Source organism: Anomaloglossus baeobatrachus, chromosome 1 (genome assembly GCF_048569485.1).
Source record: "Anomaloglossus baeobatrachus isolate aAnoBae1 chromosome 1, aAnoBae1.hap1, whole genome shotgun sequence".
Taxonomy (NCBI): Eukaryota; Metazoa; Chordata; class Amphibia; order Anura; family Aromobatidae; genus Anomaloglossus; species Anomaloglossus baeobatrachus.
Window position 1 is genome coordinate 138,803,048 of NC_134353.1, and position 17,181 is coordinate 138,820,228.

General features: G+C 43.6%; 1 protein-coding gene across 1 annotated transcript in view; it reads left to right on the plus strand.

Moving 5' to 3' along the window:
* The window catches only part of TUSC3 (tumor suppressor candidate 3), a 425,953-nt gene that overhangs the window by 360,993 nt on the left and 47,779 nt on the right, over positions 1 to 17,181 (plus strand). Inside the window, exon 6 of the mRNA XM_075347077.1 lies at positions 15,711 to 15,800. Within this exon, the coding sequence (XP_075203192.1) occupies positions 15,711 to 15,800 (90 nt within the window). The remainder of the gene's footprint in view (positions 1 to 15,710; positions 15,801 to 17,181) is intronic.

The following is a 17,181-nucleotide window of genomic DNA, read 5'->3' on the forward strand; positions in this document are numbered from 1 at the left end:
CCTCTCCAGTTCAGCTATGTCCTTCTTATATATCGGTGACCAGAATTGTACACCGTATTCTAAGGGCGGCTTTGCACGTTGCAACATCGCACGTGCGATGTCGGTGGGGTCAAATCGAAAGTGACGCACACCCGGCGTCACTTTCGACATCGTAGTGTGTAAATCCTAGATGATACGATTAATGAGCGCAAAACCGTCGTTATCATATCATCAGTGTAGGCTCCGACTTTTTCAAAATTACGCTGCCGCGACAGGTACGATGTTGTTCCCCTTTCCTGCGGCAGCACACATCGCTGTGTATGAAGCCGCAGGAGCGAGAAACCTCACCTTACCTGCCGCCGGCGGCTATACGGAAGTAAGAAGGTGGGCGGGATGTTTACATCCTGCTCATCTCCGCCCCTCCGCTTTGATTGGCCGCCTGCCGTGTGACGTCGCTCTGACGTTGTACGACCTGCCCCCTTAGGAAGGAGGCGGGTCGCCGGCCAGAGCGATGTTGCAGGACAGGTGAGTGCATGTGAAGCTAGCGTAGCGATAATGTTCGCTACGCCAGGAATCACAAGATATCGCTGCTGCGACGGGGGCGGGGACTATCGCGTGCGACATCACAGCATCAGCTTGCAATGTCGCAACGTGCAAAGCCCGCCTTAGTGTGGTCGCACTAGTGACTTGTACAGAGGTAGAACTATATTTTTTTCATGAACACTTATACCTCTCTTAATACATCCCATTATTTTATTAGCCCTGGCAGCAGTTGATCGACACTGTCCACTAAAGTTAAGTTTACCATCCACCCATACACCCGTCTTTTTCTGTGTTTGTTTTACCCAGTGTTCTACAATTAAGTACATAATTATACATTTTATTTCCTCTATCCAAGTGCATCTACATTAAACTTCAATTGCCACTTCTCAGCCCAATCCTCCAATTTACATAAATCTCCCTGTAATATAAAATGTCCTCCTCTGTATTGATTACCCTGCAGAGTTTAGTATCATCTGCAAATATTGAAATTCTACTCCGCATGCCCCCAACAAGGTCATTAATAGTCCTAATTTAAGGGAGTCATATGGCCAATTTTAAAAAGAAATATATAATTAACATTAGTCAAGAGAGTTGCAAGAATAAAAGCAAAACCTGGTGATTCCCACTTTTGGTTCTGAGTTACAAATACTTGTAATTCAAAGTTCTAAAATATGTAAGTGTGAAAGTTACCCGTAGGTGTTTGATTAAAACAGTGGCCATAATTAGAGATGAGTGGACCCGTGGAAGTTCGGGTTCTGCAGGACTTTAGATAAAGTTCTGATCTGGACCTGGACTTGACCTGAACCCCATTGGAAGTCACTGATTGGGCAGTGTGGGTCTCCACCCACATACAGCCAGCCTTAAACCGATCACTGTTTTTGTTTGGTGCACACTACATCCGATCACGCTGTTGTTACCCCCAGTGTGAGTCGTTCACACACTGCAAGCGGCTCGCATTGGGCCGAGCACCAAGCGTACTCGAGAACAACGATGCTCGCGTGAGTGGTTAGCATATGTAAAGCACCTTAACGCCGATCCCGCACCCTGATTTCCTTTTGTAAAGTCTGTGTTCGGTATAACCCTGAACCCTGTTTCGCTCATCTTTACCCATAATGAAGATAACCAGTTAAATCAATGGCATGGTTACAGGCCACTATTTATTCCCACTGTGGGCCACCTCTGGTATGTTGCACAGATCATTTCCCCAATACAAATACAGCTGAATAGCCCACATTCCTCCTAGACAAGAAGGGCCCCATAAAGCAGAACCAGTGGTCTAATATCGAAACTCTACAAAAGCATTTTGTTTGAGGGAGCCATTCAAATGTCACACTTGTTTAATGAAACTTATGCTTATTCAGAAGACGCTGTCCATGGACATGTTTAAAAGTAAGGAGGGTGCTGCAGCAGTGACAAATTGGCTGCATTTTGACCATAATTTGCATCAGATTTGCAATGTGTTTGTATTTTTCTTTTGCCATGCCGTTTTTATAGCTGCAACATATTAACTTTACATGTTTATCTGTAAAAACTGCAGAACCAAAAAAAAAACACATTGCAAAAATCGAGGGATTCAAGGCACAACTGGGCAGTTTTTCATGTTTGTTTCACTGCAGCAAAAAAATACATCCTTTATAAATACAATACTAAAAACCAGGGGGCACTCATTACTGGTGGACGAACAGTGATTCTGGCAACTACATAGGAAAGGGTTCTTTACAGTTAAAGCAGTCAGATTGTGGAATGCCCTACCACAAGAGGTAGTAATGGCTGACACTATACCAACTTTAAAGAAAAGGGCTGGATGATTTCCTGAGTATACACAACATTGGCAGTTATATATAATTTAGTGATACAAAATGTATAATTAGTGGAGAAAGTTGATACTTAATCTAAGTCTCTTTTCAACCTATGTAACTATCTAAAAATCCTAGAAATATGGTTCAACATATGTCCCTTCTGTGAGATCTCTTTGCTGTCCTTCAAAACTAAGGCTGCTTTCACACTCCATTTTTTTAACATCCGTCATTAACGTTTTTTTAACGCAAAAACGGATCCAGTGCAAATGCATTTTCATTTCAATGCATTTGCAATGGACTCGCGTCAACATGCGTTCACATGCGTCCAAATACTGCAAATTGCTGGATCCTGACTAAACAGCATGCAAATGCATGTGAACGCTGGAATGCTAATAGACAGGATCCTGCTTGCTCTACTGAGCATGCACAGAAACCAGCCTCGCGTGATCAGTCCCTCTCTCCATCTCTCTCCACCTCCCTCCTCCCCCTCACTCTCTCTCCACTCTCCCCCGCCTGAGAGCGGAGGACGCTCGTTACCAAGGTAAACATCGGGTAACCGGTCTTAGTTACCCAATGTTTATCTTGGTTACGTGTGCAGGGAGCAGCAGCCCTGCTCCTAGCAGCTGCAGACGCTCGTAACCAATGTAAATATCGGGTAACCGCGGTCTTAGATACCCGATGTTTATCTTGGTTACGTGTGCAGGCAGCCGGCTCCTAGCAGCTGAGGATGCTCGTAACCAATGTAAATATCGGGTATCCAAGCAAGTTACCCGATGTTTACCTTGGTTACGAGCCTCCACAGCTGTTAGATGTCGGCTCCCAGTCTTTCACGTTCAGTTCCCCTCACTCCCGATCACATGACTCCAATGCCCGCCCATAAACTTAAAGTGACAGGATCCTGCAAAATAACACATGCGTTTGCATGCATTTTTTTTCTGTAAAAGCAGGATCCGCTTTTGGAGAAAAAAAAAAATAACGTAGTGTGAAAGCAGCCTAAAGCTGACCATAGCATACATGAGATAGGTGTTGACTAAAATGTGTATTGGGCAGATAGCTGTCATTTCCGACTCCCCCATACTCACGTGTGCTTGGCATAATTTAGCGTTCATGTGGTTTCAATTAGGAGATATGAGAAAGTTGGTGTCATATTCCAATGGCCCAGTCTTTCTCTTCCTTGATATCTTATCTGTCGGGGGAGTTAGGAAGCCCCCATAATACATATAAGATGGTTGGCCACATTCTTATGGGTATGAAGGTCTTAAGACAAGTCACAAAATTAACTCTCCTATAAACTCATAAAAAGTAATTAAAGTGTTCGCTAGTCGTGGTGTTGTGATCGCCATATTGGAGGCCTATTAGATAATTGCATCCACTTCAGCTTTGAAGGATGTAATAAAGATACCTTTGAAGTTTATTCTGACAAAGTTTAGATCTTGATTTGCAGGAAAATACAGAATTCTATAAATCTGTCAAATTTAAAGCGGGGTTTACGTGCAACGACATCGCTAATGAGATGTCGTTGGGGTCACGGAATTCGTGACGCACATCCGGCCTCGTTAGCGACGTCGTTGTGTGTGACACCGCAGGAACGACCGGTAACGATCAAAAATACTCACCATATCGTTGATCGTTGTCCAGTCGTTCCTATCCCGATTATCGCTGTTGCAGGACGCAGGTTGTTGGTCGTTCCTGTGGCAGCACACATCGCGATGTGTGACACCGCAGGAACGAGGAACATCACCGTACCTGCGGCCGCCGGCAATGAGGAAGGAAGGAGGTGGGCGGGATGTTCGGCCCGCTCATCTCCGCCCCTCCACTACTATTGGACGGCCGATTAGTGACGCCGCACGAACCACCCCCTTAGACAGGAGGCGGTTTGCTGGCAACAGCGACTTTGCTAGGTAGGTAAGTATGTGTGACGGGTGTTAGCGATGTTGTGCGCCACGGGCAGCGATTTGCCCGTGACGCACAACCGACAGGGTGGGCAAGCTCGCTAGCGATATCGCTGCGTGTAAAGCCCGCTTAAGGGAAGATGTTATATTGAATGTCTAATCCAGCCTGTGGATTATGAGTGTGTTTACTATCAGCCATTACTGTCAATCATTAGGACCGCCCACTGGACTACAAAGCTCAAAATCAGCAGGAATTACTATAAATAATATGCCTTGCTATGCTTTTTCTGTAACTCCCATTCATTTATATGGAAATAACTCCACTATTTTCTATACTCTACCTTTTGCTGTTCGGGACCAGGAAGCAGTGATTCCCACCTCGGCCATAAAACACAGATATGGGAATAACCCTTTAACAACTAATGAACACAATGTTATTAAATTGCCATGTGAACCAAGTAGCGGTGGAATGTCTTTTGCCTTTTGGCAGTATTCCGAATGATTTTTCTTCCCTAACATTCCCGTGGTGTATTCCCTGGTAAGTCTTGTTCTTTATACAGTCTTTTATCACTGACACACATATAATACGTCCCCTTTTAAGGATATTTTCCTTGTGGCAATAACAGGAATAAAATATATCTGTGTACCGTGTTATCGAGCTAATCCTCAAATTATTTCAGGCTTTCTAATAGTCAAGTAAAATTATGAAAAGTGGCTGTTTTTGCCTGAATTTGCTTTCAGGAATAATTGCATTGCACTCCTTGATATCACAGTGAGATTGGATGTGACACTGGATGGTCGTACTGTTTGAAAATGTGCTAAATTGAATTAGGATTTCAGATGCTGCATGACCTCTTCGCTGTGAGGTACGGCCATTACGGCGCTCGCAATGCTTCTCATATGATTTAGGAGCCTTTCAATATCTGGTGCGCAATGCACAAAACTGGAACATCACTACAGGGGGGTAATATAGCTAAGAAAAAGTATTTATTTGTCAGAAAATATTAATCTATTTTATGGTCCATCCACTTTTAAGCCTTAATACCTTCTTTTTTTTTGGTGATACAACTATTAGGTATTATTTTTCCATTAACATGTTTGTTTTCTCATAGGTCAAGTTGTAGTATTTATTCACATGATTTTGCCACATATTGTATGCCTAATATATTATTGCGTTAGTATACAAAATGCAGAAAGACCTTTTAAAGGGAATCTGACCCTAGGTTTTGATAACCCATCTGAGAGCAACATAACGTAGGGGCAGAGACCCCGATTCCAGCGATGTGTCACTTACTTGGCCGCTCGGTGTAGTTTTGATAACATTTATCTGCTGCAGATATAACAGTTCTCTAAATGCTGAGCTCTGTATAACCCTGCCCACACGACTTTCTATATACACTGTGTTCCAAATTATTATGCAAAAAGAGTTTGGGAGTGATAAGGTTAGAAATTTTTTGTTTCTCATTTAAAGTCATTGCTGGTGATGTGTGTCAGGGCTCTTTATATCACTGAAAGCAATTGCAGATACCTGTGCACATTAGTTTGGCAGGTGTGTCCAAATAAAGGCGAGACTGCTTAAGAAGTCTGTTCCACATTATTAGGCAGCCTACATTTTTTGCCAAAATGGGAAAGAAAAAGGATGTGTCGGCTGCTGAGAAGCAACAAATTGTGGAGTGTTTAGGTCAAGGCATGACTACAATCATCATTGCCAAGACACTTCATCGTGATCATCGCACAATCAAGAAGTATGTAGCTGATTCACAGCACACACCTGTGCGTGCTGAAAAGGAAAAATTGAGGACTCTTTCCAACAGGCAATTGCGTCAGGTTAAAAGAGCAGCTGCTAAAATGCCTCGTCATAGCAGCAGACAAGTTTTTGAAGCTGCTGGTGTCTCCAACGTCCCCCAAACAACAAGATGCAGGGTCCTTCAGAGGTTTGCAGCTGTGCGTAAGCCATCCTGACGACCACCTCTATCCACTGCACACAAGCAGAAACGGCTCCAGTGGGCCAAACGATACATGAAGACTGACTTCCAAACTGTTTTGTTCATGGATGAGTTCCGTGCAATGCTTGATGGTCCAGATGGATGGAGTGGAGGATGTCTGGTTGATGGACACCCCATGAAAACACGGCTAAGGCGCCAACAAGGAGGAGGTGGAGTAATGTTTTGGGCTGGAATCATGGGGAGAGAGATTGTCGGCCCCTTTAGGATCCCTGAAGGGGTAAAGATGAACTCCATAATCTATGTGATGTTTCTAAAACAGCACTTCCTGCCATGGTTCAGGAGGAAGAACCGTGCATTTCGCAGCAAGATCATTTTCATGCATGATAATGCACCGTCTCATGCTGCAAATAACACATCTGCATCTCTGGCTGCTATGGGCAAAAAAGAGGACAAACCTATGGTGTGGCCACCATCTTTCCCTGAACTCAACCCCATTGAGAACCTGTGGAGCATCATCAAAAGGAGTGTCTATGATGGCGGGAGGCAGTTCACATCTAAGCAACAGCTCTGGGAGGGTATTCTGTCCACATGCAAAACAATTGAAGCACAAGCCATCAAAAAACTGACAAAATCAATGGACGAGAGAGCTCAGAAGATTCTTTCGAACAAGGTGTCCTATGTGCAAATGTAACATCACCTAGAATTAAGTTTTGAATTGAAAACTGTTTGATTTCATTTTGTAATAAGCTGATAATGCTTATAATTTCACAATTGACCATTTTGTTTTTCAAAATAAAAATAAAAAGGTTGAAAACTCTGCTCTGCATAATAATTTGGAACATGCATTTTGAGTGCATTTTGAGTGTTTATTATTTTTAAAAATATACTGTTTTCATAGGCAGTTTGATCAAAAACATTTCAATTATACTCGAATAGTAGATGACTGGAAAATAACAATGACTGCAATTAATAAAGTTAATTTAGGAAAATATGAAAAAATATTTTTTGCATAATAATTTGGAACACAGTGTACACTGTGCATAGGCAGAAAGCTGCAAATTATTAATGTAAAAAACATGGTTGTGTTTTTTTTAGGTCAGAATCAAAGAATTGTCAAAAAGATGCACCCATTGTGATCTCTTCAGTGCCTTGTTTTAAGGGTGGCCATATGTCTTCTAAGCTTGCAGCAGTGGTGACAGGGTGGTGTTTGGCCCCTTTCATGCATGTTTTTGGCTATGCTCATTATCATGCATGTTTTTGGCTGAGCCCCTTACTGCATTCTCAGCTGTCTGGTCCTAGTAGCGGCCGTCCATACAATTGCAAAGAACTTTGGAAATAACATTTATCAAAAGGGCATTCTAAGTTAATAAGATCCCCTAATTTGGGGCCGCCCTCATTTAGCTTTTTCTTACCATTTAGCTATTTCTTACTCTGGAGGACCAGGCCTACACATACAGTATACAGAAATCTGTTGGTTTGGAACAATTCTATGTAATTAGCTGCTTCTCTTAGGGTGGCATGGAAGGGAAAAGAAGCGCTTGATGTGTTTCCCAAATGTCAGGAAGGAAGGAAATCCAGCATCCGGTTCTTAAAAGTGGTATCCAAATTTATTTAGAAAATCATACAGTACAGACCAAAAGTGTGGACACACCTCATCTCTAGAACAACTGTTAAGTAGAGATGAGCGCTGTTCGAGGCTCGAGGTTCGCCAATTTCATGTTCGAGTGATTTTCGGGTGTGTTCGAGAGGCTCGACGAACTGGAGCCTTTTGCTAAAAGCTCGACAGTTCGAGTAGCGTTCGAGAACGGTTCGATCAACAAAAGCGTGGCTTTTTACAGCTACATGTGCAGTGAGCCATCGCTGGCAGCCTGCGACAAGCTGGCAACCAGGGTAAATATCAGGTATCCAAGCAAAGCGCTTTATAATGGCTTTATGAGTCTTTCTGCCATTATAATGACAAAAAAGACTGATATGAAGTGTACAAGCACAAGAAAATCACCAGAGCGCTCTACGCTGTGAAAAGCAGTAGAAAATGGCACTGCCGTGAACATGAGACCGCCTCATGTAGGTTGAAGCTTTGGATCCTGGGTAAATGTATGTATTTTCCCTCCTTCAGTTTTTTTGCAGTACGCAAAAAAAAAAACGGATGACATACGGACCGTATACGGAACGGAAACGGGTGCCACATGGATGCATCCGTGAAAAAAAGGAACTTTTTTGCGGACCGCAAAAACGGATTGGTCGTGTGAATGCAGCCTTATTCTGATCTGCTGTTTATAAACAGCGTAATAAAATCTCCGGGGTTTCAGGGGGTAGCTGAGACCCTGGAGATCATGATTCAGGCCAGTTTTTCCGGTCCCCGCTCACGTGATCACCGGTATACACCATAGACCGATGATCACGTTAGAGTAAATGACAGCGTCGGTAAAAAATTATTTATCTCCCATCTGGCATGGACAAATCTCGGATAGGAGAGTCAGCCCACATGCAAGGACTAGATGCCACAGCCGGTGAATTGCGGCACCGGTAATCACGTGATCGGAGCACCGTTGCTTTGGTAACCAGTCTGTCAGCGGTGACGTCACCGCTTACAGCACGCTGCTGCTGCTCACTCAGTCGGGGAAGCCGACCATGTGCCAGAGCATTTCGCTGGTAAAAGGACATGGTCAAACGAGCACCGCTTACCGGAGAGATGCACTGACAGGACCTAGCATGACGTCAGCCATGTGACCAGTCTGTAGCCAATGAGATAATAGACACGTGACTGGTCACATGGCTATTTTGACGTCACAATAGGTCCTATCATCAGTGCTGGTTACTGGGAGGATGCAGCGATTATCAGAAGGAAAAGCGGCGGGAGACAGAGTGCAGGACGCGTCGCTGGGACCTGTAAGTGTAACTGTACTTAACAAAAGAGATGAGCGAGCCTCTAAAGGCTGCTCTCCTGCATACACTAGTGAATGGAGCATGCTGAGCCTTGTTGTTCTGCAGCTGCTGTCTGCTCTCCTCCATACAGACAGACAGCAGCTGCAGAACTACAAGGCTCAGCATACTCCATCCAGGACTGTATGCAGGAGTTTTTTGCCCCCCCCCCAAAATTACTTGGGCTTCGCCATATTTTTGTATGCTAGCCAGGTACAGCAGGCAGGTACGGCTGCCCCCAACCCCCAGCTGCCTATTTGTACCCGGCTGGGAACAAAAAAATAGGGAAGCCCTTTTTTTAATTATTTCATGAATTTCATGAAATAATTTTTAAAAAAATGATGTGGGCTTCGCCCAATTTTTGTGTCCAGCCAGGTACAACTAGGCAGCTGGGGATTAGAATCCGCAGCTCAGGGTGCCCAAGCTTTCTCGACACCTCTGCTGCGAATTACAGTCCACAGCCGCCCCAGAAAATGGCGCTTTCATAGAAGCGCCATGTTCTGGCGCTGTATCCAACTCTGCCAGCTGCCCTGGTGACAGGTGGCTTGCTGGGTAATAATGGGGTTAGGGCTAGCTGTATATTATCAACTGGCCCTAAGCCCGAAATTCATGGTGTCACGCCAATATTAGACATGGCCACCATGAATTTCTAGTACAGATAAAAAAAAACACAACACACAGAAAAATATTTTTATTACAAATATAACACAACACAAATAGTGACTCCATCTTTATTGAAATAAAGAACTCCCTTCCACAGTAATCCTGGGTCAAGGGTCCCGCGCCGTCCTATCCGGATCCAATATCATCTGATCGTTTTGCTGGAAGGCAAACTGATCAGATGATGTGTCAGGTTCAAGGGCCTGAATCACATGACACAGCAGCTGATTGTATAAACGGCTTTTATACAATCAGCTGATGCATCAGTGCATTTTAAAAAAATGATGTGGGCTTCGCCCAATTTTTGTGTCCAGCCAGGTACAACTAGGCAGCTGGGGATTAGAATCCGCAGCTCAGGGTGCCCAAGCTTTCTCGGCACCTCTGCTGCGAATTACAGTCCACAGCCGCCCCAGAAAATGGCGCTTTCATAGAAGCGCCATGTTCTGGCGCTGTATCCAACTCTGCCAGCTGCCCTGGTGACAGGTGGCTTGCTGGGTAATAATGGGGTTAGGGCTAGCTGTATATTATCATCTGGCCCTAAGCCCGAAATTCATGGTGTCACGCCAATATTAGACATGGCCACCATGAATTTCTAGTACAGATAAAAAAAAACACAACACACAGAAAAATATTTTTATTACAAATATAACACAACACAAATAGTGACTCCATCTTTATTGAAATAAAGAACTCCCTTCCACAGTAATCCTGGGTCAAGGGTCCCGCGCCGTCCTATCCGGATCCAATATCATCTGATCGTTTTGCTGGAAGGCAAACTGATCAGATGATGTGTCAGGTTCAAGGGCCTGAATCACATGACACAGCAGCTGATTGTATAAACGGCTTTTATACAATCAGCTGATGCATCAGTGCAAAAAAAAAAATTAAAAAACTACACACTTCTGTGCAGACTCCTGTCCGACAGCATCAGCTGATAGTTTAGCCGGCCGGGCGGTAAAAAGCCGGCCTCACCGCTCGACTTATAGTGTCAGCTGATTCCGTCAGGTGACCGCAACAGCTGATCATCGCCAGGTCTGAGAGAGAGAAAGAGAGAGATAGAGAGAGAGAGAGAGAGAGAGAGGGGGGAGGGAGACGGAGAGAGAGGGAGACGGAAGGAGAAAGAGACAGAGAGAAAGAGAGAGAGAGAAAGAGAGAGAGAGAAAGAGCGGCTCATAGATGATGTCCGGCTACTCCCCTCTGTGCATAATTAAAATAATAATATTTTATAATTAATTATAAATAAAGAATAATAATTAATTCATTTAAAATTTAAAATAAAAACAAATTCTTTACCGACACAGCCGGGACTTGAACTCATGAAGTTATGCTTCTTACGCGAGCGCTCTATCTATTCAGCCACTGGCTCCAATGAGGAACATAGGCAGATTTCATTATCTTGAGGTCTGCAAACAACTGAAGTCTGAGGTGACAGCGTGATTCTCTTCATGTGCTCTGTGGAGAGGACACAGAGCACTCGTCTTCTGTAGCAGAGCTGACAGTGTCGTGTGGATTACTTCGGACCTGGAGGGGTATTTGGGGATTTTAATAAAATGGTGAAAGAGGATGTTTTTTGTCTTTTATTCCAAATAAAAGATTTTTCGCTGTGTGTGTTTCTTTACTTTCACTTACAGTTTAATCATGGAAGGTATCTCAGGGAGACGCCTGTCATGATTAACCTCTTATTACCCCAATTGCCACCGCACCAGGGCAATTCGGGATGAGCCGGGTAGAGTCCCGGGACTGTCGCATCTAATGTATGCAGCAATTCCGGGCGGCTGCTGGGTGATATTGTTAGGGTGGTGAGCTCCCCATAATGTGGTGCTCTCCATCATGACAATAGGAGCCTCCAGCTGTGTGGCTTTATCCTGGCTAGTATCAAATATGGGGGAACCGCATTTTTTTTTTTTATTATTATTTATTTATTTATTTTACTGCACGATATAGATCTGCCCGCCGGCGGGTGTGATTGGTTGCAGTGAGTCAGCTGTCACTCATCGTGGGGGCGTGTCTGACTGCAATCAATCATGGGCGCCAGAGTGCGGGGAAAGCATGGAATAACTGATTGAATAATGAAGCGGCAGCCATTTTCAAAAGAGGAAAAGACGCCGCAGATTTGTGACAGCGTGCAGCGAGGCGCCTGTGATCGGTGAGTAGGAAAGAGAGAGGGATTGTGCTGGGGATGCATGACGAATGCAGACAGCAACGTGTGCACATAGCCTTACTGTGAAAAGCCACGTTTTTGGTGCTCGAACCGTTCTCGAACGTAACTCGAACTGTCGAGCTTTTAGCAAAAAGCTTGAGTTCGTCGAACGTCTCGAACACCCCCCAAAATCACTCGAACTTGAAATTGGCGAACCTCGAGCCTGGAACATCGCTCATCTCTACTGTTGAGAGGAGACTTTGTGCAGCAGGCCTTCATGGTAAAATGGCTGCTATGAAACCACTGCTAAGACAGGCAACAAGCAGAAGAGGCTTCTTTGGGCTAAAGAACACAAGGAATGGACATTAGACCAGTGGAAATCTGTGCTTTGGTCTGATGAGTCCAAATTTGAGATCTTTGGATCCAACCACCGTGTCTTTGTAGAAAAGGTGAACGGATAAACTCTACATGGCTGCTTCCCACCGTGAAGCATGGAGGAGGAGGTGTGATGGTGTGGGGGTGCTTTGCTGGTGACACTGTTGGGGATTTATTCAAAATTGAAGGCATACCAGCATGGCTGCCACAGCATCTTGCAGCGGCGTGCTATTCCATCTGGTTTGCGTTTAGTTGGACCATCATTTATTTTTCAACAGGACAATGACCCCAAACACACCTCCAGGCTGTGTAAGAGCTATTTGACTAAGAAGGGGAGTGATGGGGTGCTACGCCAGATGACCTGGTCTCCACAGTCACCAGACCTGAACCCAATCGAGATGGTTTGGCGTGAGCTGGACCGCAGTGTGAAGGCAAAAGGGCCAAGAAGGGCTAAGCATCTCTGGGAACTCCTTCAAGACTGTTGGAAAACTATTTCCGGTGACTACCTCTTGAAGCTCATCAAGAGAATGCCAAGAGTGTGCAAAGCAGTAATCAAAGCAAAAGGTGGCTACTTTGAAGAACCTAGAATATAAGACATATTTTCAGTTGTTTCACACTTTAAGTATTTCATTCCACATGTTTTCATTCATAGTTTTGATGCCTTCAATGTGAATCTACGATTTTCAGAGTCCTGAAAATAAAGAAAACTCTTTGAATGACAAGATGTGTCCAAACTTTTGGTCTGTACTGTATGTGCAAAAGGATTAAAAATGTAAGTTTTTGTCAATTTCTGTATGCCTATGACTAAGGAGCAATCCGAAACGCATAAGGTGTGGGCCCTGCGTTGGCCTTATCATGGGACTTACGTTTTTAATCCTTTTGCACGAATGATTCTCTAAATAAATTTGGATACCACTTTTAAGAAAGAACCGGATACTGGATTTCCTTCTTTCCTCACTTATATGTGGTGGGCAGCCACGTCCCTGCATAGGTAAGAGTTTGCAGAGAACCTGGTGAGCTTCCCCCTTTCCCATACCTTGGTGTTTCCCAAATGTGAACTGATGGATCCAAGAGTAATTGATTCCCCAAAACACACAGCCAAGGGTAAAACACCTCTTGTGCAGAGGTAGACGCCTACCTCTGCACAAGAGGTGTTTTACCCTTGGCTTTACAAATCCAGGAAAGCTCCCCTGATGAGTGTGACAATACGAAACGCGTAGGGAGTCTGGAGCACGCCGTTTATGGATCTCTACCTGAGGGGTTGGTGGTAGCTGTGTATTAAATAGCTCCCCCTTTGCGATCCTTCTATCACCAGGGTGTTGAAACAAAAGCTATACCGGTGAGACCATTCTATTTATTTGCCTTATATGTCAAGGTATTTATGTAGCCTCTGCAATTTTATTTGTTAGCAGGCAATTTTGTGATACTCCGATGTATGTCAGCTGATTCATATCGCCTACATAGCTTTATCTTCATCGGATTATCACTACATGTGTGTTTTCTCTGATTCACTCCCCTGTTTTTAATATTTATTATTAAAAGTTATATTTTACTTCTACCCTGCTAATTCACATTCTACTTGATTGGGTAACTGCTTCTGATATTACTATGTAATACAGCAATCCCAATGACAGTGTGTATATCAACATTAAAATTAAATCCTTTATTGATATTAGTCTAAAAAGAAGAACACCAGTTCCTCTAATTCATAAATCAACAGCTCACAAAGCCATCACCATGTATATGTAACATGAATGCCCAGGTAGCTTAAAGGCAAATTATGCTGCATTCAGATCAACATGGTGGTGGCCACTAGGTCAAAACAAATTAACAAACCAACACAATAAACAAAACAAAAAGTGAATATGCCAAGGTCAAAGGACAATGGTCCAGTTTGATAGAAAAACTAAGCATAAAAAATGAATATACCTAACAGAAAATGTTATCAAATAACACCAGATACTGACAATGGTCAGATACCATAATTATTAACATATATTAAGGCATATAAAAAGGAATGGTCTCACCACATCCTTCCAAAAGGGGGGCAGGCAGTCTCTCCTTCAGAATCCTGGGTTCAGTATGCTGGTCCAGCATTCACTCTCCCTATCCAACCAGGAGACCAAAAAATAACCAAGTTACCTGCCACCCCAAACTCCCATCCTAACAAGGACGGTCCACATCTAAGTTGCAAAGTTGGACCCCTGAGCTGACCCTGTTGGTGTCCCGACGCGTTTCGTCCACATCGATTCTTCAGGGGACATAATGCTAGATGTATACCAGGTATTGCCAGCCCTCACATGCCTCAGATGTCAAAGAGTCTGGCTCATGGAAAGTGGGGTCTTTTAAACATAGTGTTAATGTGGCTCCTCCAATCAGGAGGGACAACTCACCTGATGTTTAATTCCATTAGTGTCATGTAGATACTGGTGTAGTCCCATTAGTTCTCAGCACGTGTAGAGCGACTTCCAGGGCTGCTCAGCGTGCGTTTCACCCTGCTCCTGATATTACTACCCCAAAACACACAACCCTTTTAAAGTAACAAATTGGGCACCGATTCAATATCTTGCCCAAAACAATTACTGTTCACTCTAAAGGCCGCTTTACACACTGCGATATCGGTACCGATATCGCCATCGTGCATACCCGCCCCCATCAATTGTACGACACGGGCAAATCTCTGCCCGTGACGCACAACATCGCCCGGACCCGTCACACTTCTTACCTTCCCTGTGACATCGCTGTGACTGGCGAACCGCCTCCTTTCTAAGGGGCGGTTCGTTCAGCGTCACAGCAACGTCATAGCAGCGTCACTGAACCGCCAAATAGAAGCGGAGGGGCGGAGATGAGCGGGACGAACATCCCTTCCCACCTCCTTCCTTCTGCATTGTGGCCGGGAGGCAGGTAAGGAGAGGTTCCTTGTTCCTGCGGTGTCACACGGAGCGATGTGTGCTGCCGCAGGAACGAGGAACAACTTTGTTAGTGCGGCAGTAACGATATTTGAGAATGGACCCCCATGTCGCCGATGAGCGATTTTGCACGTTTTTGCGACGATGCAAAATCGCTCATAGGTGTCACACGCAACGGCATCGCTACAGCGGCCGGATGTGCCTCACAAAATCCGTGACCCCAACGAGATCGCTGTAGCGATCTCGTAGCGTGTAAAGCCCGCTTAAGTAAAGTCAGAGCGGCCATCCGCTCTGAAGGACTAATGATGAGCTGCCGACAAGGAACGAAAGTTACGTCTTTCTCCAGAAATAGGTGCCAACATCACGGGAACAGCGCTGCTACGGGAGAGGAATATGGCGTGTCATTATTTTACTTAGGGTCCTGAAATGATTAGGCTGGGATTGTCCAGCAGTGGATGACTACATATATACTGAATGACATCAATTGAAGTCTTGTACTGTAATGTACACCAAAGTATTAAATTTACATGTTTTGTTTTTTTTAGTGTGTCGTGTTTGCAATGACATCTGGACAAATGTGGAATCATATACGCGGACCCCCTTATGCTCATAAAAATCCACAAAATGGCCAAGTGGTGGGTATATTTTAAATATTTTCAACTTTTTTTATTTTGTAGATTTTAATGTTATTGTCTTTCCTGGTTATAATGGGTCTGACTCTTGAACATTTATCATAATAGAAACAATGTTCCTGCAATTCTACTTTTTGTTGCAAGCAAATGACTAGAAAATGTAAGAAGCACTTATGCTAAAGAATAAAAGTACTTTTATTACTATATCAAGTCTTTACATTTCTATTGATGGATTTTACCCCACTTCTGTAGATCGGGAAGTGTTATAGGTCATGAGAGATTTGTCTGTTGTATTTGGAAGTTAAAACTAGGTTAAGCAGCACTTTTATTTGTTTCATTGTCATTAATTTAGATGTGGATTTGCATTTATATAACCCTATTACTAGCTGATTTGTTTTTTAATTATGCGACAAGCATTGTTCCTACTGTTTGGTTGTAATTAGAGATGAACAAATATATTTAAGTGGAATTGAATTTTACTGGAATATTACATAAATCCAACCTGGCTAAAATGCAGATTTTTTTTTTATCATTCGCTTTAGAAGGGACATTAAAAGGTTAAAAAAGAATCCTTACTGCTCACCTCTCTAACCCTCCACTTCTTTCCATTATCCATCCACTCCTCGCAGTATCCTCTTCTTCACTACCGCAATCGGTGAGGCCCGGGACGTATTTGCACATGCATGCGCGAGGTCACAGCTCAGCTCATATCATGTTGTCATGACCTTATATACCAAAGCAGTGAAGCCATTGATTGCAGTAGTGTTCTGTTCAGCTCTATGATGTCTGAAAGCCCCACCTGTCTGGCCAACCAAGTGAATATATTCAAAAACCAAAAAATTGGGTCAATCCAGGATTAAAATCCATAATGTTTATTTAATTAGGCATATTAACAATCCATTAGGGTAGCATAAAGAACCATCTTACGCTTTTCGAGCGTGTACACATTCTTAATCATAGATCTTTAATTAAGAGCGTGTACACGCTCGAAACGCATAAGATGGCTCTTCATGTATTGCTAATGGGTGATCTATGATTAAATGTGTGTACACGCTTGAAACGTGTAAGATGGCTCTTCATGTTATCCTAATAGATTGATCTATGATTAAGTGCCTGTATATGCTCAAAATGCATAAGATGATTCTTCATGTTATCCTAATGGATTGATCTATGATTAAGAGTGTGTATACACTCGAAACATGTAAGTGGCTCTTCATGTTATCCTAATGAGTTTTTAATATGCCTAATTAAATAATTATGGATTTTAGTCCTGGATTGCCCCTATTTTTTGTTTTTTTTCATGATCTTACTTGCAGTTGCGCAGGGCCATTCTGGGCCTCATCAGAGCTGAAGGCCCAGCCTAGTGTTAACATTTATTTTTCCA